Source organism: Taeniopygia guttata, chromosome 15 (assembly GCF_048771995.1).
Source record: "Taeniopygia guttata chromosome 15, bTaeGut7.mat, whole genome shotgun sequence".
In the NCBI taxonomy this organism is placed as follows: domain Eukaryota; kingdom Metazoa; phylum Chordata; class Aves; order Passeriformes; family Estrildidae; genus Taeniopygia; species Taeniopygia guttata.
This window is the reverse complement of record NC_133040.1, coordinates 9,941,942-9,968,426: the sequence shown is the minus strand read 5'-3', so window position 1 is coordinate 9,968,426 and position 26,485 is coordinate 9,941,942. Positions and strand designations below refer to the sequence as shown.

Below are 26,485 nucleotides of genomic sequence, written 5' to 3'. Positions count from 1 at the left end.
TTTATTTACAACATGAATATTCTGGGATTGACAATTCCTATCATCCTGAGCAGCAGTAAAAAATCAGGCAGGCAGGGAAGAAGCCGGGGCTGGGTGTTGGGTTCCTGGGCAATGATCCCAGAGCCTCACTATTCAACCAGTTGGGAATTCTTTTGCCATCTCCTTCTGTTTCTCTCCCTGCTGTCTAGGATCAGGTTGGACCAAAGGTGCTGGAAAAATCAGAGATATAAGAAAGGAAACACATAAGGGTAAATCCAGGTGAGGTGTCCGTGTTTGAGATTTGGGAAGATCAGTGTCTGACCCAGCTTTTAAAACCCCAACAGACTGCCGTGGATAGAGCAAAATGAGAAGCTGCTCTTGCTCTTCTTCCTGCTCGAGTGGAAGATGTCCCTGCCCATGCAGGGGTTGGACAAGACGGGCTTTGAGATCCCTCCCAGCCTGAACAATTCCGTGAGTCTGTGATCTTTTTATTACAACATTTCCACCCTTCAGCACTGAAATATTGTCTCAACGCTCCCTCCCTGTTTTTTCTGGGGAAGGAGGTGGTAAAAATGTGTCAGGAGGGATTGGGCTGCAGCTGGCATTGCCTTGGGGAGGGAGCTGATTCCTTGTATCCCTTCTCACCCCCTTCTGCTAGACCTGTTCCCCCCACCTGCTCCTTCCATCCCGGGAAGGATGAGCTGATCAAACATCCCCGTGCCGGGTGTGGCTGTGGGGAACGCTCCAGCTCAGCTGTACCACTGACACCAGCCAGCCTCCCTCAGACACCACCACACAGCCTGGCAGTGCTTGCAGTGACAAATACCTCCCACCACTATTTCTTTACATCGTGCAATGTGTCCTCAGCTGCTTCCTGAGAGCACAGGAGCTGTTTGTCATCCCTGCAGGGGTTTTGTCATCCCTGACACGCACAAACTGTGCCATGTTCACTCCCCGACTCTGTCGCGACAGTAACAGATCACACCTATTTTTTAAGCAAACTCAGTTCAAAGCCACCACAGATTTCCTGTGCCTTAAAACACTTATTTTTCCTTATAAGGAAATGCACAATTGCAGATTGTCACTGAACAGAAGATGGGAGTTAAGCAGCGTGGGTCGGGTGGCTCCTTGCGGCATCCAAACTCTCACACAAACACTCATTTCTATCCCTCCTATTTTTGCAGAACTGCTGTTTTACCAGGAAAATTTCAACAGAGTTCACTTCTCCACATTTTTTTTTTCGGTGAAAGGGTTTCCAAGTTGATGTCATTCTCCTGAATGGCTTTTTCAGTGAAGTCACAGTGCAGGAGAAAAACTTAGAGAAAATAATGCTGCTTTTTTTAATAGCTAAAATAAAATTGGCTCACCCAGTGCCTGGAGAGATAGAGTCAAATAATCCCACATGGCAGTGGGAGGATGCACCCTATGGACACTGCTGCATATTAGCTGCTGTGAGAAGCAGCAAATTGTACTTATTCCTACACAGGGGTCTGACAAAACAAATCTTTCCCCAAAACAGTTTCACTGCACGAAGGGCTTTGAACCAACACCTGATTCCCATCCTGCCTCCTCAGACTCCGTGTTCCCTGAGTGCATCCCGTCTGTCACCCGGCTATTCCCGGCAGCTATTTCCCATCCACGGCAGAATTCCCACCTGCCCTGGAACTGCGACCTCCAGGACCCCTCAGCCCCACGGCAGAGCCGGGACCCCTCACTCCTCACCTTTTTTGGGTGCTGGTGCTGCTGCCGTCCCCTCCGACGCTTTGGGCTTTTCGAAGGTTTTCTTGGCATCGGCAACTTTAAGCACATTCTCATCCTCCTGACTCTGCCTCCCCTTCCGCTCCGGCTCCTCCGAGCCCCCTCCTCCCGCAGTCCTGCCTCCAGGGAGCAGCTCGGTGCCCACCGCTGCCCGCTGCTCCCTGCCAGCCTTGGCCTCATCGCCGAGGGGCTCCAGCAGCGCCTCGGTCAGCGCCACAGCCTTGCTCATACTCAGAGCCAGGCTCTCCTTGCTGTGGGTCCTGACAGGGGGTGCCGGGGGGGTTCTTTTCGGGATGTAGGAATCCAGTTCATCAGCTTCACCTCCGAGCTGCTCCCGGCTGTCTGGGAGCTGGCTGCTGCTCTGTCTTGAAAGCTTCCCGGTGTCTCTGGCCACCGAGGGATAATTTGTGACCGCAGGGACCATCCTCTCGAGGCTTTTCACTACAGGCTGGTCTGGCTCGGGCTTCCTGGCCGGATCCTCCTCGCCGGCCTGGCCGTTCTGGCACAGGTCAAGTGTTCCATCGGGCTGGGGGGTGAAGCTCCGTGCCTGCCTCAGGCTGTCCCTGCTGCTGTCCCTGGGGATGTAGGACACAGGTGTGCCTGCCTCCTGCTTGCTTTGCAGGATGTAATCCATGAGGATGGCGTTGCGCTCGAAGCTGTCGGACCTGACGGGCACGGTTGGTTTGTTCCCCTCCGAGGGGCCCTTGGGGCTCAGTTTGGTCACTTGCCTGCCCTCCACGCTGCTTTCCGAGTCCGAGCGGCTCATCTGCCTCCTCAGGACTCTTTCCAAGGAGTTGAGCCTGCTGAGGCTCGGGCTTGCCACCTTCCCATCCCCTGCATAGCCCTCCTGAATCAAGGGTAGCGTGTCCTCTGCCTCTTCCCATTCCTCCTCAGGTTCCGTTTCTGCCTCCTGGATGAGGCGCCGGTACTCGCTCTCCTCCAGCCTGTAGACCACCGGCCTTACCGTCCTGCCCGTGCCCACCCGCCTGGGCACCACCTCCAGCTCGTACACCTTTGGAGGGGCTTCTCCCTCCCGCCCTCTCCTGCACCCTTTGGACACGGGATGCTCTTCCCGGCACAGCTCCCCTGCCGGCCCCCACTGCCCTCTCTGCCCGCTGCTGCTCATCTCTGACCTCTTGGCAGGGCCTGCAGTGTCGCTCCGGACGTCGGGGCGGTCCCCCCGCTCCCGGCTGTGTCCCAGGCCCTCCTGGCTGAGCTGCAGCAGTGGATAATCCTCACAGGTGCCGGCAGAGTCTCCCGGGGAAGCTGGGCAGTCTCTGCCCCTCGCCTTACTTGTGTCATCCCGTAAATATCCATGGTACTGCCAGGTGGAGGCTTCCATGGCCGGGAGCTCTGTCACTATAATTCTTGGTTCCAAATGCTTTGGGACTGGCCAGCCAAGATTTTTCCCACCTTGGGTCTCGGCGGGCTTTCAGCACCGCCTCCTCCTCGCTCTGCTCTGAGAGACGGCGGCACTTGGAAGCGTCGGAGCCTGGGTCATGTGAACCGGCGTTCCTTGGCCTCATGGCCAGCACAGAGGAACATCCCATTGGCACGACGGAGCCATGCTCTGCCACTCCTGACACCACACCCAGCACGGCTGATGCCACGCTGGTCCCTACCCAAACACATCCCACCTGGATAACTGCAAAAACGCCCTCCAGCTGCTAATTTGCTGGTCCATGGCACTTCACAGTCAGGACTTGCTTCCCATCAGCATCCTTCTCTGGGGATTCTCCTCTTTCCCCAACCTGCTCCAGCAACAGCTCCCCACAGTCCTGTGCAGCAATCCCGGCTTGCCTCCAACTTCGCTGCTTCCAGAGGGATTTACTGCCAGGCTGTCTGGGCAGAATCACCTCTGGCAGCTCCTTGTGGGTTCCAGGGAGAGATGGAAACCTGCATTTGTGCCCTTGGCACTGTTCCCTCCTCCCTGCCCCGTGCCCATCGGGTGCGCAGCGGCTCCCCTGGTGCTCCTTCCTTGGAAGCAGCACTCAGCCTTGGGCTGCATCCCAGACTTTGAGGGAGCGATGCTGCCTGCACAGAGCGCGCGGGGCAGAGTCGGAGCAGCTGGAATGATCTGGGAACACGTTATGGAAAAGGGAATTGCTGTGACAGAGACCGGCTGCCCGTGATAAACACAGGAGCCCGACAGCAGCCTCAGACACAACTTTCCCTGTGCAAACTCTGAAACACAACTTATCAAAAATCCCTATTAGCACATTGGGCACTTCCCTAAATAACCCTCCGAGCAGAACGTTGCTCCCTTTGGATAACGCTCCGGATGGCGGTGGAGCCGCAGAGCTGGAGGGCTCTAATCCGTTTGTACACAGCCGGGATGCCTGGCATTGCAGTGAGCCGCAGCTCCCAGCTCAGCTCCCAGCCCCGCCACTGCCCCTGTGCTTTGCCTTTTATGGTTCCCCGAGCCGGGAAGCATCCCGAGGCAGGATGCAGGAAAACACCTAGCTCATCCCAAAAGGTGCCTGCACAGGCACCTCTGCGGTGTCAGGGCTGACTTACCCCAGTGTCGCCTAAAGAATTGACAAACACAGCCTGGCCCCAGCCCAAAGGCATCTCCTGATATTCCATGGGGCTGGAAAATCTTGCAGGGCCTCATCCAGAGACCTCAAGGACCCAGACAACCTCTGAGCACCACAGGCACACAGCAGCTGCGTGGGTGACACCTGGACCACGGTCATGATGCCACCAGCTCATCCTGTGTCCCATGGCAGGAGTGAATCCTGGTCACTGCTGAGGGGAAGGAGTGAGGGATGAGAGTTATCCCAGCCCTTATCGGCCTGGAGCCAGCCAGGCCCTCGCTGGGACTGTTCTTTATCAGTGCAGCTCTGCACAGACAAAACCCCGTTTGTTTCCACTGGAAGTCTTAAATCCCTGCCGAGGCTGCCCAGAGCAAACACAACCAATTCCCAGCAGGATCAATGCTGGTGGCCGGGCCCCTGCTGCTCCTGCTGCTCCTGCCAACAGCAGCAGCAGGAGAACCTGGCAGCAGCAGTCCTGACAGGTACAGAAATGCTGAGCAAGGTGTGCTGGCAGGTGCAGGAGTGAGGAATTTGACAGCCAAGTTACCTCTCCCATGGGATGAATTAACTCAAAATTTGCACTGTGACCTGATCAATAATTCCAGGTGTTCCCCTCAAACCCTCGTGACAAAACCAAATTCCTCTGGGCTTCTCACAAACCCTCATCATTTGGGGATATTGCGATGGTTTGGGTTTGTTCTGCGTGGGGACTGCAGAGCCCAGGGCTGGTGTGGAAGAGACACAACCACGTCCTGGGACCTGCCCTGGGCGTTGTACCCCCATGTTCCAGGGAGCTGCTCGGAGCTCTGACATGGCACCAATGGTTCTGCTCCTGAACCCTCTGCATAAAAGGAAATGGCAGCTGCTGCAGCATTGCTGCTGCCCCATCCTTCAAACAGAGGGAGGAAGAGACTTTTAGGGAATACGCACCGAGGCGGGAGCAAACCTGAGTGGCAGCACAGCTCAGCCTGTGCCCGCTGCAGGAACCGGCTCCTCTGGCCTTGGCAGCACCAACTCACAGCTTCTGCTTAGAAAAATATTTACATTTCCACCATTTCCAGCAGGAATGGACACAGAGGCATCATCCTGGGGCTGCAGGCAGCTGGAGAACCCTGCCAGACAGCAGCTTCTCCTCTGCCAGCGTGGAAATGCAGCCACAGCCCCTGGAGTCCTTCCTGCAGCTTCTCTGTGTGCTAAATCAGTCTCACCCTCCTGCTAAACCTCATCTTTTCACCCCAAACCACCATTAGAGTACCTGCTCACCACCCCAGCTCCACATGGAACGGGGAAATGCTGCCAGGGAACCATCCTCACATCAGGGGCTCCTTGAGGAGATCAGCATTGGAGCACCTGCAGCTCCTCCGTGGGAGACAGACAAGGGGCACAGCCGGACCCTGCACCTTCCCCCCACCCCAGGAGGGCACCCAGTGCCCACGGCAGCTCCAGGCTCAGGCATCTCCTCTGGTCAGCGAGGCTATAAATAAACCCTCCCTGGTCGCTGGAGAGGATTTGTGTTGCTCCAGATGTTGCCTGGTTTTGCCATGGCAACATCACAACAGGATGTAACACTGGGCTGTGAGGAACCGCTCCGAAAAGGACCAATTTCCAATCCTAACAAGAACAAAAACCAGCCAGGGACTCATGGGCAGCCTGGGCATGCTCCAGCCATTCCATAGCCCAATCTTGTAGTTCCCCATATCCAAATCACACCAGGAACGGCTCCGTGGGGAGGCTCCATCTTTGGGAACCTGAGCTGAGCAGGGAGCGATGTCTCTGTGGGCTCAGCCAAAGGATGTGTGGGCTAAATGAGCAAACACCAAACACTGACCCCAAAATGGTGTTGGCTGAGGGTCAGGCTGTGCTCCAGGGTCTCAAACAACAGCGGGAAGCTGCTCTTCCCAATCCAGAGCTCTGGGGCTCCCAGCTCAGTGTGAGTGCCTCAGCTCCTGTGGGAGCACCTGCCTGTGCCAGAGCTGCTCCCACTCCTGGAGATCCATCCCTCCCCTGGGGATATCCTCAGCTGAAGGAGACCCAAATGCTCCAAACCTACCCCCGGCAGCCCAGGACAGTGCCCTCATTGTTTGCAGATGATTTCCCCAGCCGGGGAGCTGCTGTCCATGTGAGTCCCTGTGGGAGCTGCTGGGCTTCCACGCCTGGCACGCAGTTCAGCACAGGCCTGTGGAATTCCACATCAGCATCAAGGCAGCATCAAGGCCCTCTCCCAGGTGGGATTTTCCAGGCTCAGCAAGGTGCAGGTGTCACCTTTCCATGTGCCACCGCTCCACTGCTGGCATCCTTGCTGCAAGGTGAGTGGCTTCTCCTGAACCCAGTCTGGGGTCTCTGAAGGAACCAGGTGGAGAATGATCGATTTCCATCCTGTTCCTCTGGATCCAGCCTTCAGGAGCATCAGAAAACAGCCAGGACTCAAAAATGAGGGAAGCAGAGCCAGGATAGACGGAGAATTATAACAGAGCAGGCAGCGGCTCCTGGGTAATATCCCATTCACTCCTTTTCTTTCACCCCTTCAGCGTCTGTTCCTTCTCCACCTCCTAACAAAGCTACAAAACTCATTTGTTAAAGGAAAAAAAAAAAAGTTTATTTGTTTTTCCTCACAAGAAGAACATAAAATATCCAGGACATTTTTACAAACAAAAGTAAAAAAAAAAAAAAAAAAAAAAAAGTGCATGATGCATCCCTCCCGCGGGCATACAGTACAAAAATCCTGCAGATTTCCATATAAAATTGGGGTAAGAAATACCATGGAATAAAGGAACGTTGTTATGGAGTACAGCAATGCACAGAACAGCTACACGTCACTCGCCCCCCTCCTCAGGGACTGACCGGGACTGTCCCCACTTCTGCGGCCGGGAGCCGGTGACACTGCCGGGACAAACCCCGGTGGCACGGGAAGGGCGCCCGGGAGAACGGGCACTGCTGCCACACGGAGCGACACCCCCGGAGCGGGAATGAGGCGCCGCTTTGTGCATTTCAGGATTTCTGGCAGGACGGGACGGGGTTTGGGGCTGCCGAGCAAAGCGTGTCGGTGATGGGATGTGTCCCTACACACCCCGCCCGCGTTCCGGCAGCGATGCATAGATCAATGGGATCAATGGGATAAATAACGGGACAGCGGGCAGCCACAGGCACCGCGGCTGGCACGGAGCCCTTTGCTGCTGCCGTGCCCAGAGCAGAGGGAAGCGGTACAGGTGAGCAGCGCCGAGCTCGGCGGGGACACGAGGGCAGGACAGGAGGGACGGCCTCACTGCCACCAGAAACACCAAAAGCACCAAAAACTCCCTAAAGAACAGCAAACAGCAGAGTCCAACAGCTCAGCAGATACACAGTGTTTGTAAACTATGAGTAAGGCACTCCATCGTAAGGACACGTACGACACGTGGGGAGGACAAGCACATCAACCGTGTCATGCAACAAACCCGACGGGACGGGGGAGTTTGGCTACAACCCCCCGGGAATGGCACAGCGGAGCTCCCGGAGCAGCTCCTGGGGCCGATCCAGCCAGAGCCAGGCGGGGAAGGCGGAGGGTGCCGAGCTGAGCCCCGGAACGCGGCGAGTTGGACGCCGCACCCGAAAAACGGGAAGGAAATCAGATGTTCGCTTGTATCAGTTCACAGAATTCTCTAAACTCATTCAAAACCGTTCCCAGCACCTCTTCCCTCAGCCAGGCAGTGATGGGAAGGGTCGGCAGCACACCTGTGGCAGCCCTGGCGAGCCGAGGGTGGAATTGTCCCAGGCAGGGGACACGGAGGTTTCCCAGCCGCTGCTCCGACCCTGCGGCACCCAACAGCCCCGGGCCCTCCGTTTGCACCTTCCAAATCTGAATCCGGGTGCAGGAGGAGGATAAAGCTGATCCAAACACAGGGAATGGATCCAGCCCTGGCTTGTGGGGTTTCATCCTGCCCTGAGCACGATCCAGCACTGCCTCAGCCCAAACAAGCAGAGGCTCCTGCAAAACTTCCCTCCTGGAGCAGCTTTTGCTGCACATCAGCTCTCCCGGGTGGAACAAGTGCAAATCAAATTCAGACTCTTTCAGGAGGGACAATTATTCACCGATTGCCTGTCCCTAGAATTCCTCACCCAAATGAAACATGCAGGATCTTATGCTGAAGGGGAAAAAGGGAACTCCAGGCATTTAGGGCAAGAAAATGCACAACCCCCTTCCTTGAGACACTGAATTTTCAATCAATACAGTTCAGAGCAGTTGCTGCAGCCTGGCTCTGCCCCACCTCAGAGGGGAGTTGCAAAAAAGCCTTTCCATGGAGATTATAAAATGTGGGAATACTCCCACTCAGAGCCAGAGTCAGCAAATGCACCTGAACCCCCCAAATTTACTTCAAAACATCACCCAAAGGCACAAGGCCTCAGATGGGATCAGGGGGCACCAAGGTTTGGAGCACATCCCCTGCTCACTTCCCAAGCTCTTCCCTCTGGACTCAGTGAGGGTTCACATGGAGCAGCTCTTGACCAGGCTGGCTGCCAAAAATATTCACAGAAAATGTGCATTCCCTATGGAATCCAAGCAGGAGAGGGTAACACTGGACTGGGAGCACAGACAGTGCCTGGCTGCCCACCCTCCCTCCAGCATCCCTCTCCTCAGAGCGTGTCCGTGGTTCTGTCCGACTGCTCCCCCCAGCAGGGCTCACGTGGCTCTCTCAGCCCTGTGAGCTCTGGGACAGGCCCAGCCTGGCTGCGGCTCTGGGGCCCCCCAAACTCCTGATGCCCACCATAAACAGCATCCAGGACTCCTCCAGCAGCACAAGGACCATCCTACAAAACCGACAGCACAACCACAAACGACACTCTGTCACCTACCGGGGCGCCAGGAGAGCCACACCTCCTCGGCCACCTCACCCAGTGACAGGGGGTCCCCAGAGCACCCACGACACTGACACAGCTTCACATCACAAGGGTCCACAGGCAACCACTGGCCAGGCTCTGTCACCACTGCGACAACACCAACCACAACGACAGCAAAACACCCCAAGAACACAACACCTGGGACAGCAGCAGCCAGGGTGACATCAGGTCATAGCGTCCCCACGGACACAGCTCAGCACTCTGTCACCTCCCAGCCACAACATGGGGAAGCCTCTGTGTCCACACTCCTCCAGGCATTTACAGCTACGGGAATTCCTTCAAACAACAGCAAGAATTCTGGGAAAAGCCTTTTGGATAAAAGCCCCAAACAACAAACCAGGACAAAAAGCCAGCGAGGACAGAGGTAGTGTGCGTGTCACCATTTTAAGGATTTTCCACAAGTGCCCTGTTATAAATAGAGACTTGTGTTTGTTCTGTAAAAAAAAGTCATGAATAATTATTTTGAGTCTTTGAAACAGAATATTTCAGCATTTTAGATATAGATAGAGATACAAATATCTATCCATAACCACACACAAATCCACATTATTACACTTGGCAAACAGTACTAGGAAGGGCAGGACAACAGGCAATTCACACACCAAGTCCTCCTCTAAGCCATGCAACACATTTTATTTCCCTTGTGCCCTTCACTGTGACCCATCGTGGTTCTTTCCTCCTTTCTCGGAGCACAAAGAGGGGACGAGGAGGTGGCACCAGATGAGCTGCTGCGCGTCAGATGATAAAACAGCACTGGTGCAATGAATAAATGCTGCAAACCCCCAAAATGCTCCAGCCCTCTCCTCCCCCTGCAAGGCATCAACTTTTGCCCATCCAAAGTGTGTTCTTCAAGTTCCCAGGCAGAGGCTTCACCCCTGGTTTGGAGGCGCCGTCCGCGCTCCTCAGCGGGGGCTCACAGAGCACGGAGCACTCGCTGGACACGGCCTCCTTGGAGTCCGTGATGGTGGCCACGTCCACGTCACTCGACAAGTCCTCGGAGGACAGGTTAAGACATCCCAGCTTGGCCAGGGAATTGGACCTTTTCAGGGGTGAGGACACGGTGAGGCCGGCCAGGCGCAGCCTGGTCTCGATCTCCTGCGTGCGCTGCTTCACCAGCCCGGGCTTGCCCCGCACGCTGTGGATGCTGTCGCTGCTGGAGCTCCGTGTCAGGTTGGAGCTGCGGGAGGAGGAGGGGGTGTAGCAGATGGTCTTCAGGAAGTCCTTGGTGAAGCTGCTCGTGTGCTCCAGGCGGCACCCGGCCGGCGTGGAGGTTTTCTGGGAGATCCCCTCCAGCACACGCTTCACCCCCAGCTTCTCCACCTCGTTCTCAGCGTCTCCGAGCACCAGTGGGGCCGGTGCCAGGAGAGGCACAAGGCTGGGATGGGACATCAAGTCCTCGCTTTCCTCCACGATGCTGGAGTCGACCCTGCCCAGGGGGCTGTCCGAGGGCAGGCCCTTGAGGCGCTCCAGCTCTTTGGTGTGCTTCCTGACCAACCCCGCTTTCTGCAGCTGGAGCAGCGACTCCTGGTGCTGCATCAAGTAACTGTTGGCGCTCGGCTTTTCCAAGTCTTTGCTGAACAACAGGTACTTCAGGTCCTTGGTAGGTCTGGGGTCCTTTCTGGCCAGAGACTCTTCCCTCACCACCTCTGTGTGAAGGAGGCTCCTGTCACAGTGGGAGTTTCTCCTGGGCAGCAGAGTCTTTTCGGGGGTTTTTGGCGCATCTTTCCCTCTCTCCAAAAGGCCGCAGTGCTGATCCAGTGACCTGCACGTGCCAACCTCCACAGCCGCGGCTCCTGGCGCCGGAGGGAGCGGAGCCTCGTTGTGTTTAGTTCTGCCTGGCTCCTGGGGGGGTGCCCTGCTGGGCAGGTGATCCATCAGGTGGGAGTGCAGGTGGGACAGCAGCGGGGGCTGGGTGCAGATGGTGCTGCTGCGCCGTGTGGTGCCAGCGCCGAGCCTCTCGCACTGCTCCCCGAAGGAGTCGGGGGCCAGTCCCGCTGAGGAGTACATGCACTCAGTGCAGGACTGGTAGGAAGGCTTCACCTTGCTGAGGATCCCGAACACGGCATCGTGCTGCAGGAGAGAAAACAGGGACAGATCAACGAGCACGGAACAGACACCAGCACAGCCCACAGGGTGCGGGACAGCCAAAGAGACCTGGAACAAAGCCCATTTCCACCTCAGGCCCTGCAGCAGGAACTAAAGCCACGTGCTTTCACAGCGGACAGTGTCTCCAAGGAATACCTACCGTGCCAAGCGAGGGTCATGCAAGCGAGCTGCCCACAGCACTTTACAGAGCACTCACTGGGCACTCTCTGGCATCTACATCCACAGCTCGGGCAAGCAAAGCCCTGGTGAGAAGCGCCTCGAAAGGGGAGAAGCTCATCATGGAATGAAAGGCTTTATCCAAGTCAAATGAAACTGGGCTATGAGGATGAGAAGAGCAGTTTCACTTGCAGCAGAGTCAGCCATGCCAATCACCTCCATCTCACCTCCATACGCACCTCAAAATCCTCTGGGCAACTCCTTTTGCTGTTGTTGTTATTCAAGTTCTCCCTATTGAGCCTGCTCTCCTCCTTGTGCATGGACAAACGCCGCTTCCACTTTTCCATGGGATTTTCCTCCCTGACACCATCCTCCCCTGGCTCCCCAAGGACCATCCTTCCTTTCCTGGGGCTGAAGTCCAGTTTCTTCTTCGCCTCTTTCTCACAGAAGCTGCCCAGCTCTGCCAGTGGCTCCGCTCTCTCTGGGGCCTTTTCCATCTCCAGCAGCCTCCCCTGGGATGGTGCAGATGGAGGCTGTCCCACCAGGGCATCCCGCTCCAGCTGCTCCATGTGGAAGAAGCCCTCCCTGTCCCCAGGAATCTTGTTCTCCAGCAGCGTGTCCGAGAGGCGGCGGAAGCAGTACCCGAAGCCCACGGAACCATCGGAGCCGGCGCGGTTGTCCAGGTAGGCAGACTGGGAAGGCATGTCCAGGTCAGCCAGGCGGTTTTCCAGGTCGATGTCCAAGCTCTCCAGTAAGAAGTCTCCCGACCCCGTGGTGCCATCGGTGTTCTGGGGCAGGTTGCTCTCTGCCTGCTGCTTCCACAGTTTATTGTGGCGCTGCTTGCTGGGGAAAGGACAAGGACATGAGTGACTGCCCTGCAGGATGCCCAGTGCCAGGAGCTTTCTTCTGTCTCCACAGCCCAGAACCCAAGGGCTGGGCCCAGACCTGAGATCCCACTTGGATGAACCACCTTCAGCACTGGGATTTTTTCTCCCAGAGCAGTGCCCTGAGTACAGCTGTGGTGGGATCAGAGCTTGGGAGACCCCTCAGGGCACAGAAGCCCCCTTAGAGCACATCACCCCGAACTGATCCCTCTGCACGTCCCGTGGCACAGTTCCTGCTGAACCAGAGGACAGAATTCTCTCCTCTGTCCTCAGAAGATAAATACTACAGCCCTCGCAGTGACAGAGCCCTGGGGTTGGCACAGAACCACGAACACTTTGCCTCCAGAATGGCCCAAACTCAGTTCTGCCTCATAAAACAAGAACAATACTGTGCTGAGCAGCACTGGCTGCTGAGAAATCCAAACGTGCTTCCCAAGCACAGAGAAACCCTCACTGAGTTACACCACAGCAGCTCTCCCAGCTAATTTCCATGCAGGGAGCCTGGCACAGGGAAGGTTTAGGAAAAGCATGACTGACCCAGGATTCTGCCTGTGCTCTTCAGGCGACACCCCTCACACCAACAGAGCCCCCACAGAGATCCAGTAATCCTTTGTGATGTTATCCACACTCAGCTCCTTTCCCTCCCACTCATCCCGAGGCACACCTGGCATCCAAAATGCCCTCGTACTCCAGCAGCTGCCGCATGAAGCCGGCGTTGGGCCGCGTGATGCTGCGCTTCTGCTTCACGTAGTTGTAGGCCTTTTCCAGGGACCAGCCGAACTCCTTCATGGCATAGGCGATGACGGTGGATGCGGAGCGGCTCACGCCCATCTTGCAGTGCACCAGGCACTTGGAGTGGTTCTTCCTGCAGGAGGACAAATGGGAGAATAAATCCCGTGTCACCGGTTCTGGATCTGTTAGGGCTTCACCAGAAGAGGGACAGAGCTCCCTGCTCTGCCCACACTGCATCACAGCTCCAGAAGGGAGAATGTGTGGGATGATGAGGGCCAGGAGAAGAACCCCTCTCCAGAAAAGCTGGGAATTAGAGATGGGCAGCCTCATTCACTTCAGAGACCACCATGAAGCCTCCTGCCTCCATCCAAGTCTCGGGAATACTGGGATCACTGGGAAAAGGCTGAGTGTAGAGACCTGGCAGGGTTTGATGGGCTCTGTCTGCAGAGACAGCTGGGGCAGGTCCAACACAGACACGGCTGGAGCAGCTCCAGAATGTCTCCAGAAGAGGAAACATCCTCATTTCCTTTTGGAAGCAAAACAAAGTAGTAACAAAAATGCTGGGCTAGGAACAGGTTAATGCCAGTCTGGGAAGGGACAGGGCACGAGGGAGCTCCAGGAACACGGAATGATGATGCCAAGGCCCTGCAGTTCGTGTGGCTTTGTGAGGGCTCAGGATGTGCCTCCCCCAGGGCCAGGTGTCCCAGCACTCACTTGGCCTTGTTGATGAAGTGATAAGCCTCGTTCCAGTGTGCCAGCAGGTCCGTGGTCTCCTCGTCGTACACCCGGATGTTGTGGTAGGCGAACAGGCCTGGGAAGAAGTTGTCGATTTCCCGGGTGACGTTCAGGATGTAGTCAATGCTGTGTGACAGGAGAGACACCCTGAGCTGCCACGGTCACCAAACAGGCACTGAGGGACACTGTGAATCCATGCAATCCAACCCAACACGAGCTGTAAGGTTTTACCTACAGCCCTAATCGTCAACTCCTGAACAACTGGTGACACAGGGCACACAGGAGGCCATTCTGCCACCTCTCACTGCCAGCACATCCCAAGTGTCAAAACTGGGCACAGGAGGGAGAAGTTTATTTTATTCCATTTATTGTCTCCGAGTCTGTGTAACCCAACCAGGAACTCCTCGCTGTGCCACACAGCTCCGGGGATGCAGAAAGAAGTGAATCATCTGGGAACATAACCCAGGGATCGCCAACTCCAGCTGCAGGTTTTAGCTGCAAGCCCATCCCTTCTCCTTCTTTCTGACCAAAACCGTGAGAGTCACATGCTATCTCTTGATTCCTGCCAAATATCACAGCAGGGATAACAATGTACCTAAGAATGAATGTCCAGATTGATTTATCACCTCCTATCAGTGAGAAAAATCAAGGACATAGGATATTTGTCTCAGAATTTGTCCAGCTTTGCCTCTGGACACTGCAGATCCCAATGCAAGACATAATCATTAACACTCTGCTTGATTTCCTTGTCCCATGATGTGCAGACATCTGCTCCCAAGGACTCCAAATGAAACATTTTCAGCTGTGCTGAAATTGAAAAGAATTTCAGTTCCTTACAGCAAGGTTGGTGCAGGCCTTGAGTGAGCAGCAAATATTTATAGGCAGAATTCTCCCTGATCCAAAAAGTGTGGCAGGGAATGGAGCCAAGCAGCACCATGGGGATGGGAGAGAAGCCTGGAGCTGCCTGTCCAGGCAGGTGAGGAGGAGTTTGCTCATCCATAGGCAGCTCTGCTCCATCTGAATGGAGACTTTTCCTTAGTGCTGTAACCTTTGCTCCTCTACAGCCTGCAGGAATTCACACCTGGCACAGCACTGGGAAGACTGGGGGATGGAGATTCTGATGGACCTCATGAATGACAAGTTTTGTTATTTTTGCTCTGTGCTGATGGTAAAAGTGAGGTTGGAGAGATTTCTCCAGAGTTGCTGGTGGGAAGTTACCCCACAGCTGAGAATGGGCCCCAAATCATCCCTCGAGCCTGTAAATGTCCTCTCCAGAGTCCTGGGGGAATTGCAGGCACACAGTGGAGGGTTTGGAGCCTGTAAATGTCCTCTCCAGAGTCCTGGGGGAATTGCAGGCACACGGTGGAGGGTTTGGAGCCTGGGAGGAGCAGTACTCACCCCGAGCCCTGCAGCTCCTCCAGGTTGGAAGCGTTCCACTCGGAGCCCTGCAACAGCCACAAGCACACGTTTCCAAGGGGCCCCAAACCAGCCCTTTTCCCTCAAGTTCTGCAATCCCCCAGCCCCAGCCGTCCTCCTGAGCTGACTGGAATGTTGGGATCAGCCTCTGAGACAGGAATAGGGCACTGATGTCCTGTCCTGAGCAGGCAGGGACCTGCTGAAGGAGGGAGCAGGGTACAACTCACCCGCAGAGTTAGTTCTAGGCCAGGGTGTGACTGAGCTCATCCCAAATCACTGCCCCTGGCCACTCTGGAGTTTTAAACACAGGGAAAAACAGTTCAGGGAAACAAACCAAATGCACCTGTGATTCCAGACATGCCACACATGAGAAGTGAGGTAAATCCTGAAACTCTAGAGGTGGTCACACCTTGGATTCCCCCCAAACCTTCACAAAAGAAAGCTCTGAACTGTTAAGAAGCAGGTTTTGCCCTGAAACACGAGCAATTCCTCTGACTCTACCCAGAACAACAACAAAAAGACCCAATGGCACAAAGTGTCATCTCTGGGAAGTCTTTGTTCCAGAGGCAGAGCCTGGTTTTGCCTGGAGTACCATCTAGTGGCAAAGGATTGGACACAGCACAGCAGAGCCCTCCTGGAGCTCTTGACACTCACCAGGTACAAATGATCAAAAATCAGGGATGGTTTGTCCATCTGACCCAGGATCAGCAGCATTTCATTGTCTATAAATTCCTTGAATTCCTTCAAGTTGCAGTTCATGTGTTTCTCCAGCTCATTTCGGATCTGCAGAGCAAACACAAAGGATGGCACTGGAATCTTGGTGTCCAACAGAAATATTTGTGGGCATTTCCCTGCAGAACACTTTTCACTTTTTCATTAAAAACAGCAACAGGGACTCAGCCTTCTGGAGACCAGGAATTTCAGTATGTGGCATCTCTCCAAAGATGCAGAACAGGTTGTGTGGGGAGGGTGGTTAAAGTTCATCTCGTTCCACACCTTCCACTGTCCCAGGCTGCTCCAAGCCCCATCCAACCTGACCTTAAACACCTCCAGGGATTCCAGCTTCTCTGGGAATTCCATCCCAGCCCCTCAACCAGTTTTGTTGTTTTTTTTTTTCCTTCCCAACATCCCACCTATCCTCCCCTTTAGCAGTTTAAAACCACTGTCCCCTGCCATGGTATCCTAAATTCCCAAACTAAGAATCTGAAAATAAAGCTTCACATATCATCTGAAGGAAAAAAAGTATTTTGGGGTACCTGCTCCTTAAAATTAGTAATTTGAGAGAGAAAAAACCAAGAGCTTGTCTGCGGGAGGAGTGAGGAACACATCCACAGACAGACGTTCTCAGCTTCCTCCTACCACTTGCATGTTAATAACCTCCCTTAAAAACCAAAAACCCACCCCAAAAAGAACCATTCCCACTCTGATCACGTCTGCACTGTGGGTGGATGGATTTCACCAGCCTGGGAGATGGATCCAAAAGAGCTCTAGCCTTGATTTGTGATTTTCCATCCATAAACTCACCAGCAAAATGCTGTCTGCAAGGTCCTCTGACATTTGTCCAGGGGAAAAAAAAAAGGAAATAAAACCTTAAAATCTAATTTGAAAGTCACACAGCTGTTACTGAGGTCCTGAAAGACAGTTGTGATGCTGGGATTATCCTGATCTCTCAGGAGGGAGATGCAGCAAAGCCAGAGCAGAGCCTTTACAGAACGGTTGAAATGCACATTCCAAAGCCAGGGACACCCAGGCATATGGTGCCTGCTCACCACTCTCTAGAGAGGGAGTCTGGCAGGAAGAATAAGAGTGAAATTTTTTTTATATTTACCTCCTTGGAAGTCACATTTTCCAGGTCTTTGCTGGTCATGATGCTCCGGAGCTTGGCTTTAATGAGTCGCTCCGTTCGTTCCCTTTCTGTCGGCCTGGGAAAGAACAGGAAGAGGAGAGGATGATTCCAGGCTGGCAGCATGAGCACAGCACTGAGGAGTGAGGAGGAAGGCTTGTGTTAAAGGGAGTTTTTATGGAAATAATAAAAAAAAAAAAAAAAAAAAAGCAGTTTGTTGGTGCTCATACACTATATCACGAGCTAAAGTTTCAGGTCTGACTATTTCACACAAATTCTCTTTTGTTGCTTTTGCAGCCCCAGAAAAGAATAGGGCCAGGAAGAATAGGGAGAAGAGGAAATTTCCTTCATGAGCCAAGCAAACTTTTCCAAATAAAATGCTGCACTGACTTGTCAACAAAGAGGGCTGGGGAGTCGGGGCGGGTGGACTCCAGGTCCTGCATGGCGTTCCACTCATTGATGCAGCTCTGGTCCGAGCTGATGCAGCTCTCGTAGTAGGTGGCCCACACCAAGGCCACCCCCCCTGGGAAGTAGTTGTACCTCCTGGCAACTTCACAGGCTTTGTGGAGGATCTGTAAAGCAGACCTGCAGGGTGGGAGAAGAGATACGGGCAGCTGTGAGCAGACAAAGCAGAAGCTGAGAGTTTCACAGAGGAAAATGATTTTCAGTATTAGTTGTTGCAGTTTGCTCTTCGAAAGCAGGAAATTTATGGTGTCAGAACTCAAAGAGGCACAAACTGCACCGTGGGGGCTTCTCCCAGCAGGGCTGAGGCAGGGGTTGAAATCTTCTCCTAATTAACAGGGAAGAAGGAGGCACAAGTTGCTCTGAGATCTAATCATTAACCAACTTGTACAGCCAAAGGAAGATAAAGAACAGGGACAATTTTCCAACCACCTCCAGCAAAGAGCCTGATGAATACTTACCAGCATTCCTGGCCCCTGACAGGCTCCAGGGACAGAGCCCAGATTGGGTCATTTGTTTTTGCAAATCCTAACATTACTTTTTCCTTCCTTCTCTCCTCAATTTTTCCTTTCTTTAAGGCTCTACTCGAAAGTTGTTGCACTGAAGACATCACCCACATCCAAGGCTGGCAACAGGAGGGGCCAAATTAAAAACTGACAGGAACAGGAGTTTTATTTGTTTCTGTACCAAACCATCCCTAGCACAACATCCTTCCCCACAGCTGTATCTCTTCCCTAGGAGATGCTGCAGGGACTGGGATCTCTCCAGGCTCCAAGGGGAAACAGCACTGCCCAGGCAGAGGGAGATGCAGCTCCATGTGGAGCAGCCTCTTCAGGGAGGAATTTGCTGGCTCAGCCACCTCAGGGGTTTGGAATCTCTGCACAGGGGAGGGGTGGCAGGAGCTGGAAGGTGAATGGGCACCTGGGGCTGCAGGAACCCCAGGAATGGGGCAGGACACAGGGAATGCCACAGGCTGGCAATGGGCCCTGAACCTCCTCTGTCAGCCACAGAGAGAAACATGCAGAGAGAGGAAATTCTTGGTTTGCAGCTCCAGGAATTCGAGCTCATCTTTCATATTTATCCATCTCCCTGGTGCCACTTCCCCCGTGCTGAAGGACACAGAGCTGCTCTGAACTGAAGCAGCAGATCCTGCTTTGGGATCAGGAGTCCCACAGCCCCTCTGCTGACACAGGGAAGCAGATCTCTGCTGCAGTTCACTAAATGCCCGTTGTGGAGAAGGCTAAATGCAGCTGATTTTTTTTTCTTTAATTTTCTGACAGAAAGAAGAGTGTCTCCCTGAGCCCAGCCCCTCACGTACCACATGGCTTGCACCGACACAGGCTTGAAGATGTGCATCCTCCCTGCAGTGCTCACGCTGAAGCCACTGATGGAGAGAGGGAAAATCGAGTCAAAACCTGCTTTTCTCTGCACCCCAACCTGCCCTCTACAAACAGCCACTGCACTGGGGCACCCACAGGCCAAAAGAATCAGGAACAGAATTTCTATCACTGATTTTCCAACCTCCCAAGTAAGAAAGGAAAGAGCCTGCCAGGAATGGGAGCTCCAGTCCTCAGTGGGGTTTCAGAGCATTCCCTGGAACCACAGGAGCAGTGTGAGGGCAGCAAGACAAGAACTCACTGTCTGAATAAGAGGACTCTGCAGCCATGAATCCAAAATGGGCACTTCATTTACAAGGTGATGGAGAATCTCTCCTAGAGCAGCCCCCAGCTAGGGAAGGACATTCACATTTATCCTTTCAATGTGGTTTCTTACCCATCCCCATCCAGATGGATTTTAGTATCACTCCACAGGCGAAGAACCATTCCTATAGTGCAGCTTTTACTGGAAGAGAGATGGTGAGACAGGAAGTTAAATATAGGCCATGATGTGGTCATGCCAATAGCCTAAATTATTAATACTCTTTAATTTTTAAAATCCTCAAGCCTTGCTCTAGTAATCTCTCGTAATATTTTAGGCCATCAAATAAATCTGGAAGCTGGAGTCTGGTCTGACAAGGTGATAACTCATGGTGATTGCTCCATGGGATCACTCTAACAGGTGGAACAGATGAAAATGGATTTTAGTGGTTATCTGACCCAAAAGAACACTTTCAGTTCAGACAATCTGGCAAGAAAACCCTGCTATAGTGAAGGCCAGGAACTTCCAGCTGTAAATAATTAAGCTACTGAGATATTCAGGTTTTAAAGGAAATTGTGATGCAGACAGCAACAGAAATCCATCCTTCCTCTTGCCTCACATCAATAATCACCAGGAGCAAATTAATGCAAGGTTGTTTCAGAGTGGAGGTGACATGGCAAACTTCCCCTGGTGTGGCACACCAAGGGAATGCCACATGGGCAATTCAGAGCAGAACACAGGCAGCATCAAAGCCAGTGACAATAATCTGACAAGGAAGGCACAAGGCACAGCTGGGAGCTTCCCCTACAGATCCCTCTGCTGTGCAAAGCTTCCCCTTCCCACCTTCCAGGGGAAACCACCACTAAGGTTTTCCAGAATTAAACAAAACTCACAGAGGCTGTACCACAAGGACAGGGCAGCCTGTTAAATCCTGGGAGAACACACACAACAGCCTGGCAGCTCCAGCCTTTGACTCCAGCTCTGCCAAACCAGCCCCTTTTCCTTCAGCCAAGAGTGTTTCTGCCTTGGCTTACTCACTAGAACTGGAATAATCTGAGAGGGGCTGCAATAACAAAATATTTCACTTGCTTTTCCAAATACTGTGTGCTCTTATCAGTCAGACAAAAGGAACAGCTCGTTGCTGACACAGTTGTTTGTTGGTTTTGGAGCCACTTCTGCAGTATTGTGTTTTTACGTTATTTGGCAACAAAGCTACTACAAAAGCAGCTCCATTGCATCATTCCATCAACACACTGGAGTCTGGGGGAGAGAATGAGTTCCAGTTTTGCAATTGTGTCTGCAAGAGCATTTTGCAGGGAGCAGACTCCCACTGGTGAGGTGGATGCCATGGCCTTTGATTCCAGAGATTTCTTGAATAAAAAGGTCAGAAAACTCAACCCCCTGTCCTTTCTCTTGCTGGAATCTGTAGATGCAGATGACCCAACTGCTCGGGGACAGTTTGGTGCTGCCAGAGAGCCCATCCTGCCTGGCTGCCAGCTCAGACCTACCTCTCCTTGCTGGAGAAGTCCACTCCCAGCAGGATGTTCTCCTCGGTGTCCTGCCTCCCGCTGCTGTACACCACCACCATGTAGCGCACGCGGTCGGTCCACACGCTCTCCAAACGCACGGCCTGCAAACCACCTCTGCCTCATTAGTGCTGCCACTGCTGCACAAGGCTTTGGAGGCTCTGATTACCCCCAAAAGCTTTATTTAGTATGGGAGATACAGCAAGGCTTGTTGCTGTTTTGGTGAGGGGAAGATGAGCTGAGATTATCTGCTCGAGGCTGGGTTTTTACGTTACAAAATGTAGCCCTAAGGTTTGTTCTGAAGTTTCAAACAGGAAGTGTAAAAACATTGGTCATGCACTGAACTGAAAACAGGCAGGCTCAGAGGATTCTCCCACTCCCAAACCTTCACTGAAATAACTCAGTCCTGCAGGAGGCACGACTGGCATCAGCTTCTCTGCAGAGAAGTGACTTTTACAGCAGATTTTTATCTGCAGATTTCTTCAAAAGAAAGCCCAGCCCAGCTGATGCAATTTCAAGGCTGACTTAAAAGTGTCCAAGAGAACCAGCAAGGTCCTGTCTCTCCTCCTGTATTACTGTTTGTCAGCTGGATGGAAAACTAAATCTAACAAAAGAATCAATTTCAGGCAGAGCAGTTCCCTGACCCAACTCACACCTGGACACACAAGGACCAGGGCAAAAGGAGTGGTCAGGAAAATGGGGTAGGGCTGGAAACCAGCACAGAGTTAAGGCAGCTCTGAAATCTAGGATTTGCCTATGCTTTTCCTGCTCCTCTACAGGTCTGTTGCAAACACTTCCAAGAGAAATGAGAGCAGGACAATGCACCTGTCCTTACCAGTTTGATCCTGTCCTCGCAGCGCAGGAGGTTGATCATCACCTGGAGGTGCTGGGGCAAGTCACCTGCACAGAAAGCAGAGCAGTCATCACAAAGGGGCTCTTGCTGCACTAGGAATCAGCAGAGTCTCAACCTCTGGAGAAACTGGATGTTTCTAAGTCAAAAAAATACTAATTAAGGGAGGTCAATTAACTTTGCTGTCCCAGAGAGCACGAAGAGCAATGAGATTCTTGCATGGGCATTCCCTGGATGGGTGAGAACCCAACCTGACAGTATTTGGAAGCCACCAAATCAATTGCAACCACCTGTGCCTGGCACAAGTGAGGATTCTCCTCCTGTCACAGCACTCTAGAGAGGACAAAGGTTTGGCCATAAGAACCAGGGAGGAAGAGGAGGAAAACTCTGATTAAAAAAACTGGAACAAAGGAGAAAAGAACAACTTTGAGCTGTGAATCAGCCCCAGCGTGGTGGGATCAGCCCCAGCAGCCCTACAGAGGGTGTGACTGAGCATGAGTGAGCTCCAGAGGGAAGGGCTGCAGCAATGGCCTGGTTTGGGTGATGGAGCCCTTCTGTCTCTAAGTTCTGCTCATGCACCAAGTCCCTTCAGCTCCAGCCTGTGGGTACATTTCTATTTGGGGAGGGCAGACGAAAGGAACAAGGAATCTACAGGAAAACAAACCAAGTTCCCATCTAATAACTCAGTAATGCACTCATAACTTTCCATGTGAGATAAAATTCCTTCCGTAGGCTGTTTGCTGGGTACATGGAATTGCTGACAGTTCAAGAAACCCAAAGCCAAGCTTGGCATTCAAACACCCCCTTTGTGCTGGAGTGTTTGCTAAGCAGCACCACACAGTGCCTTTCCCACAGGCTCCTGCTCTCAAAATGCCCCAAAATCCCAGTTCTCCATGCCCAGTACCCACCTATTTCCAAACTGCCAAAGGCAGAGAGTATAAATACTGGGGAAGCAGAATCAACTTCCCTGGATGCCCTTATCTGCATCCAAATCTGTATGTACACTCACCACACCACTCCCTGCCATTTCTTCCCACCAGCTGGCAACTGGAAGGGACTGGGGGAAGCAGGACAGTCTGTTCTTAAACCATGATAAACTCTAACAGATTGTGGTGAGCTGACAGGAAAGGGGGTTTTCCTGAAACCAGGATATGAGGAGCTAACAAATGTACATCTGTCCAGACACCCAAATCCTGATCTAACATCCCTTACTCTGACCAGCAACATCCAAACAAAACCAGCAACAGGAAGTTTCAAAGCAAAAGGTCCCAAGCTTCAGATTACTGGAGACTGGGAGAGCCCCTGGAGAAATGTCCAGGACATCCACAAGTGCCCAAGGGGTGCTGAGCTCTGTGATTCAGCCCTGCCACAAGCCAAAGGGGAGGCAAAGATTAACTCACTGAAGCACAAGTGACATTTCCTCCTCTGTGGCTGGGGAAAACAGGGAGAGAGATTCCACACAGCCCTTCTGGCTGCTCAGGCTTCCCTGCCTAAAGAAAGTCATGCAAAATGCCATGATTTTCACAGAGAGTAAGTTTCTATTCCAGTCATGGTTCCAAGAGAATGATAAAAGTTTAAACCAAAACTCAATGACACCAATAAAAAACTCAGTAATTTGAATTTGGGGTGAAAACCCAGGTTTGTTCAGCAGGTTGTACAAGGCTCACCAGGACAACCTGGGGTGTCACCCACTGTGCCATCAGCCTGTCCCTTCGGGTGGGAGGGAAAAAGGATCTCCAGAGGGGATTGAATCCATTACCTGCATGTTTGTGGGGATGCTGGAGGCTTCGCTGGCCCTGGGAGCTGTTTCCTTGCTGTAAGAAAAGGGCTGCACCTTTCACCATGAAAAAGCTCTCGCTGAGGCTGGGAAAAAAAACCAAAAAAACAAACACACAGAAGTCAGCTGAAAGGAAAGAGCAGCAAAATGTGCACATCTGGGAAAGGAAGTGCTTTCCTCAGTAAAATAGTAGGATTTTGCCACGGCCACTTGCACAGCATGACTCTAGGATTATTCATGGATTATTCATCTGTCATTTTCCACCATTGTTTTATTACTTGGCCCCTGCAGGAGATACTTGCCTGAGCTGTCATGGGCTGGAAATGACTTTATCACTTGATTGTGGAATCCTGCAACTTAAAAGAAGCAAAGGGTTGGACTTTTTACAGGCTGAGACCTGCAATGGACTGGAGAGCAGGTTCTGAGCCCATCACTTCCTGCTGATTGCAGTTCTTGACATTTCTTTGGAATGCAAAAACAAGAACCTGCAACTGATTTAAAGAGGAAGGGAGATGGAACCTGCACATGCCAAGGGAAAGGACACAATTCTGGATCCTCAGGGAAAAACAATCAGCACAAGGCTTGGCTCTGCTGTGGCTGGATCAGCATCCTGGGATAAACACAGTGACATTTCCAGGGGGAAATGACACCCAGGGCTGGAGCATAAGGGAGAAGCAGAGCAGCACCGGCACAGCCGGATTTCACCACTCCCGGACACACGCGAGAATCTCGGAAATCCTTCAGCAGCAGCTTTGGCCAGAAGCAGTGAAGTTGCATTTCCCACATGGCTGGAAATCCCTGTCTCCTGAGGCACCTTTCAGCTGCACAGGAATTGCTTGGGATGTGTGTGCTCTGCTCCCCAAACAGCACAAGAGCCATTTGTTTCTCCAAAGCCCAGTTTTCCACCGCCCCACGCTTGCAGCCATAGATCACCATTAATTAATGTCTGCACCTACTAAACAGAAATGCTCCATTATGAGACTGTGCTACACAGGAGCTCCTTATGCTCCAGCAAATGATCCCACTGGAGTTACTACTCCCAGCACTCATCTATTCCATTTTTTATCCATGGTCTTTGCCTTGGGGCACGAGTGAGTGGTAATGCTCCCAATGCTCTGTTCTACCTCAGTTCCCAGGCAAAGCTTCCTCCCGATTCAACTGAATTTCAAGAATTCCCCAGAAAAATCTGGATCAGGTTTAAATTCGAGATTTCAGTTGCTTTTAAAAGGTGAACTAAGATTTTTGTCTGAATTTCAGACTCCACAAGATCAATAAAACACAGCAGGAGAAGCGCACCCTAATTCCAACAATTCTCCACTTCCATTCCCACAGGATTCCAGCACTCCCCTCTCACCTCACTGGCTGGGTCTGAGCAGGATCCAAGCTCAGCCTGGCACAGGACACAGCACCCAGGGCTGCAAATGGCAACGTGGCTCCCTACAGGAGGCAGCCAGGAAGAGCCTTGTTTCCTTCTCACCCCAGACCTCACAGGAAAGCGTTAAAAAAAGGCCAGAAGTGACACAAAGGCAGCGACCCCCACACAAGTATGGGATATTCAGCACTCACCAGAGGCAGGGAATGCTTAGATCATGCACCAGGAGATAATTCACATCATTCCCACCCTGAAAATCTGGGGAAAGATTTCTTTGGGAAAGCAAAAAAATATCCTGAAATAGGATATTTTACTCCAGTGTTTTACCCCAAAGGATCTTTGATCTCAAAGTACTGACTAGGATTTCTACTGCAGGAAAAACCTTGGAAAAAACAGAGCTCCTTCCCAAAGTTATCAGGCTCTCTTGCTTTGGTGATGCACCTTGACAGATGTTCTCCTTTCCTGCAGCCAGGAAATCTGTGACAATAAAGCAGAATATTCCCAATTGCAGGCAAAAGGGAAAGCTGTGCTGCTAGTGCAGCGAGTGATCCAGGAAAAGGACAACTCACAGAGCAAAATTTTTGTTCCGGTGTATCCATGTGTGTGGAAATGAACAGGAAAGCAAAGCTAGGAGCCTGCTGAGAGCAAGGTTTCCATTTCCACTAAAATGCCCGTTCCTACCGTGCACAAGCCCTCTGTACCCCCAGCATTCCCCATCTCCACACCAGCTCCTGTTTCCATGTGCCCAGCACGGTACCGGACACAGGGAACACACCCAAACGCCTCTCTGCTCATAGTTTACACCCCAGTGTAACAACAACGTTACCCAAGCCCTTATCTCTGCTCTGGGAACTGTCTGTGCTCTGCCACTCCACACAGCTGCTCTGGACACAGCTCAGTGCAAAAGGCAAGGCACAACTCCCTTTTAAATCCTGCAATCCCAGTAAACAACTAAAACTCTGGGCTTTTTTTTTTTTTTTTTTTAATTAAAAAACCCATCCTAAAGAGCACCCAAATCCTGGCATTAGAGAACATCCCCAACCTCTGCCCCTCGGCAGGGGTGACATGCCCCAAAGCACAACCCCGTGGCTCATACATACTAATTCGGGCTGGTTTTCTTTGCGCAGCGGCAGCATCGTGGTGGCCCCAGCGTCAGACAGAAGTCAGGCAAATTGAAAAGATTCATAACCAGCTGGAAAACTCACATCCTTTTGCTTCTAAACCCATAAAAAACCACCAGAAGGCAAAGAAAAGGTCACGCGTATTTTCTGTGCGGAGCAGAGGAATCGCGGCTGCTGATGCTCCCAGGGAACTGGATGGCTTTTAGGGAACACTGTGTCTTCCACTGATATCCTGGCTTGAAAAAGCACTTGTCCCAACACATCCTGATGAAAGAGAGCCATTCAAGAGGGGAAACAACCAGCTGAGGCTCGGCTAATCGTTTCCCTCCTCCAGACTTGTTTGTTTGTTTGCTTCCCCCCTCGTGCTCCAGAGGCTCCTATCAGCACCCACACAGCCCCTGGCTGCGGGAAGTCCACATTCCCTTCGAGGGACAGGACTAGAGGAAAAGCATCCTATGGACCGATGCCTGTTCATTCCTTTACAGTTAGAGCAATGCTTTAATACAGATACAGGAAATTAAAATGGTCCTTCTCTCAGTGTACAGCTGCCTCGTTGGATTTTCAGAGCCATTCCCGAGTTCCTGAGCTCCCACTGGACAAGGAGTCTCTCAGGTTTGTGTGTTAGGGGCTGGCTGGCACTGAATTCCCTGAAGATTTGTTCCTTACAAACCCCAATTCTTTCTGCAGGCACACACCATAAGGCCACTCTGGTCCCACC

The 26,485-nt window shown here is 52.5% G+C and overlaps 2 protein-coding genes across 4 annotated transcripts in view; both read right to left on the bottom strand.

The window, feature by feature from the left end:
• Positions 1 to 3,169, bottom strand: LOC115497338 (uncharacterized). The gene is made up of 2 exons (XM_030285502.4): positions 1,702 to 3,169; positions 1 to 209 (listed from the first exon to the last, which is right to left on the bottom strand). The coding sequence occupies exons 1-2, from the start codon at positions 3,077 to 3,079 to the stop codon at positions 133 to 135; spliced, it is 1,455 nt and encodes a 484-aa protein (XP_030141362.4). The 5' UTR covers positions 3,080 to 3,169; the 3' UTR covers positions 1 to 132.
• Positions 3,170 to 7,001: 3,832 nt separating this feature from the next.
• The window catches only part of SSH1 (slingshot protein phosphatase 1), a 33,382-nt gene continuing 13,898 nt past the window's right edge, over positions 7,002 to 26,485 (bottom strand). The window contains exons 1-14 of one of the 3 annotated variants that reach the window (XM_030285497.4): positions 25,747 to 25,961; positions 23,257 to 23,360; positions 21,483 to 21,547; positions 20,630 to 20,751; positions 19,257 to 19,325; positions 18,802 to 18,867; positions 17,412 to 17,606; positions 17,007 to 17,100; positions 15,833 to 15,961; positions 15,161 to 15,207; positions 13,742 to 13,888; positions 12,960 to 13,160; positions 11,651 to 12,254; positions 9,764 to 11,219 (exon numbers count right to left, since the gene is read on the bottom strand). In XM_030285497.4, the coding sequence (XP_030141357.4) occupies positions 9,969 to 11,219; positions 11,651 to 12,254; positions 12,960 to 13,160; positions 13,742 to 13,888; positions 15,161 to 15,207; positions 15,833 to 15,961; positions 17,007 to 17,100; positions 17,412 to 17,606; positions 18,802 to 18,867; positions 19,257 to 19,325; positions 20,630 to 20,751; positions 21,483 to 21,547; positions 23,257 to 23,360; positions 25,747 to 25,832 (3,180 nt within the window). In that variant the 5' untranslated portion in view covers positions 25,833 to 25,961 and the 3' untranslated portion in view covers positions 9,764 to 9,968. Of the gene's footprint in view, positions 11,220 to 11,650; positions 12,255 to 12,959; positions 13,161 to 13,741; positions 13,889 to 15,160; positions 15,208 to 15,832; positions 15,962 to 17,006; positions 17,101 to 17,411; positions 17,607 to 18,801; positions 18,868 to 19,256; positions 19,326 to 20,629; positions 20,765 to 21,482; positions 21,548 to 23,256; positions 23,361 to 25,746; positions 25,962 to 26,485 lie in introns of those variants that run through there. The other 2 variants (XM_030285496.4, XM_030285498.4) reach the window with 2 other exon arrangements.

What these genes read in the sequence shown, in the direction of transcription:
- LOC115497338 (XM_030285502.4), bottom strand. Translation starts at nt 3,079, where the DNA reads ATGGAAGCCTCCACCTGGCAGTACCATGGATATTTACGGGATGACACA. An exon ending in AGCACCAGCACCCAAAAAAG is followed by an intron (nt 210 to 1,701) that starts GTGAGGAGTGAG and finishes TGATTTTTCCAG; the next exon opens with CACCTTTGGTCCAACCTGAT.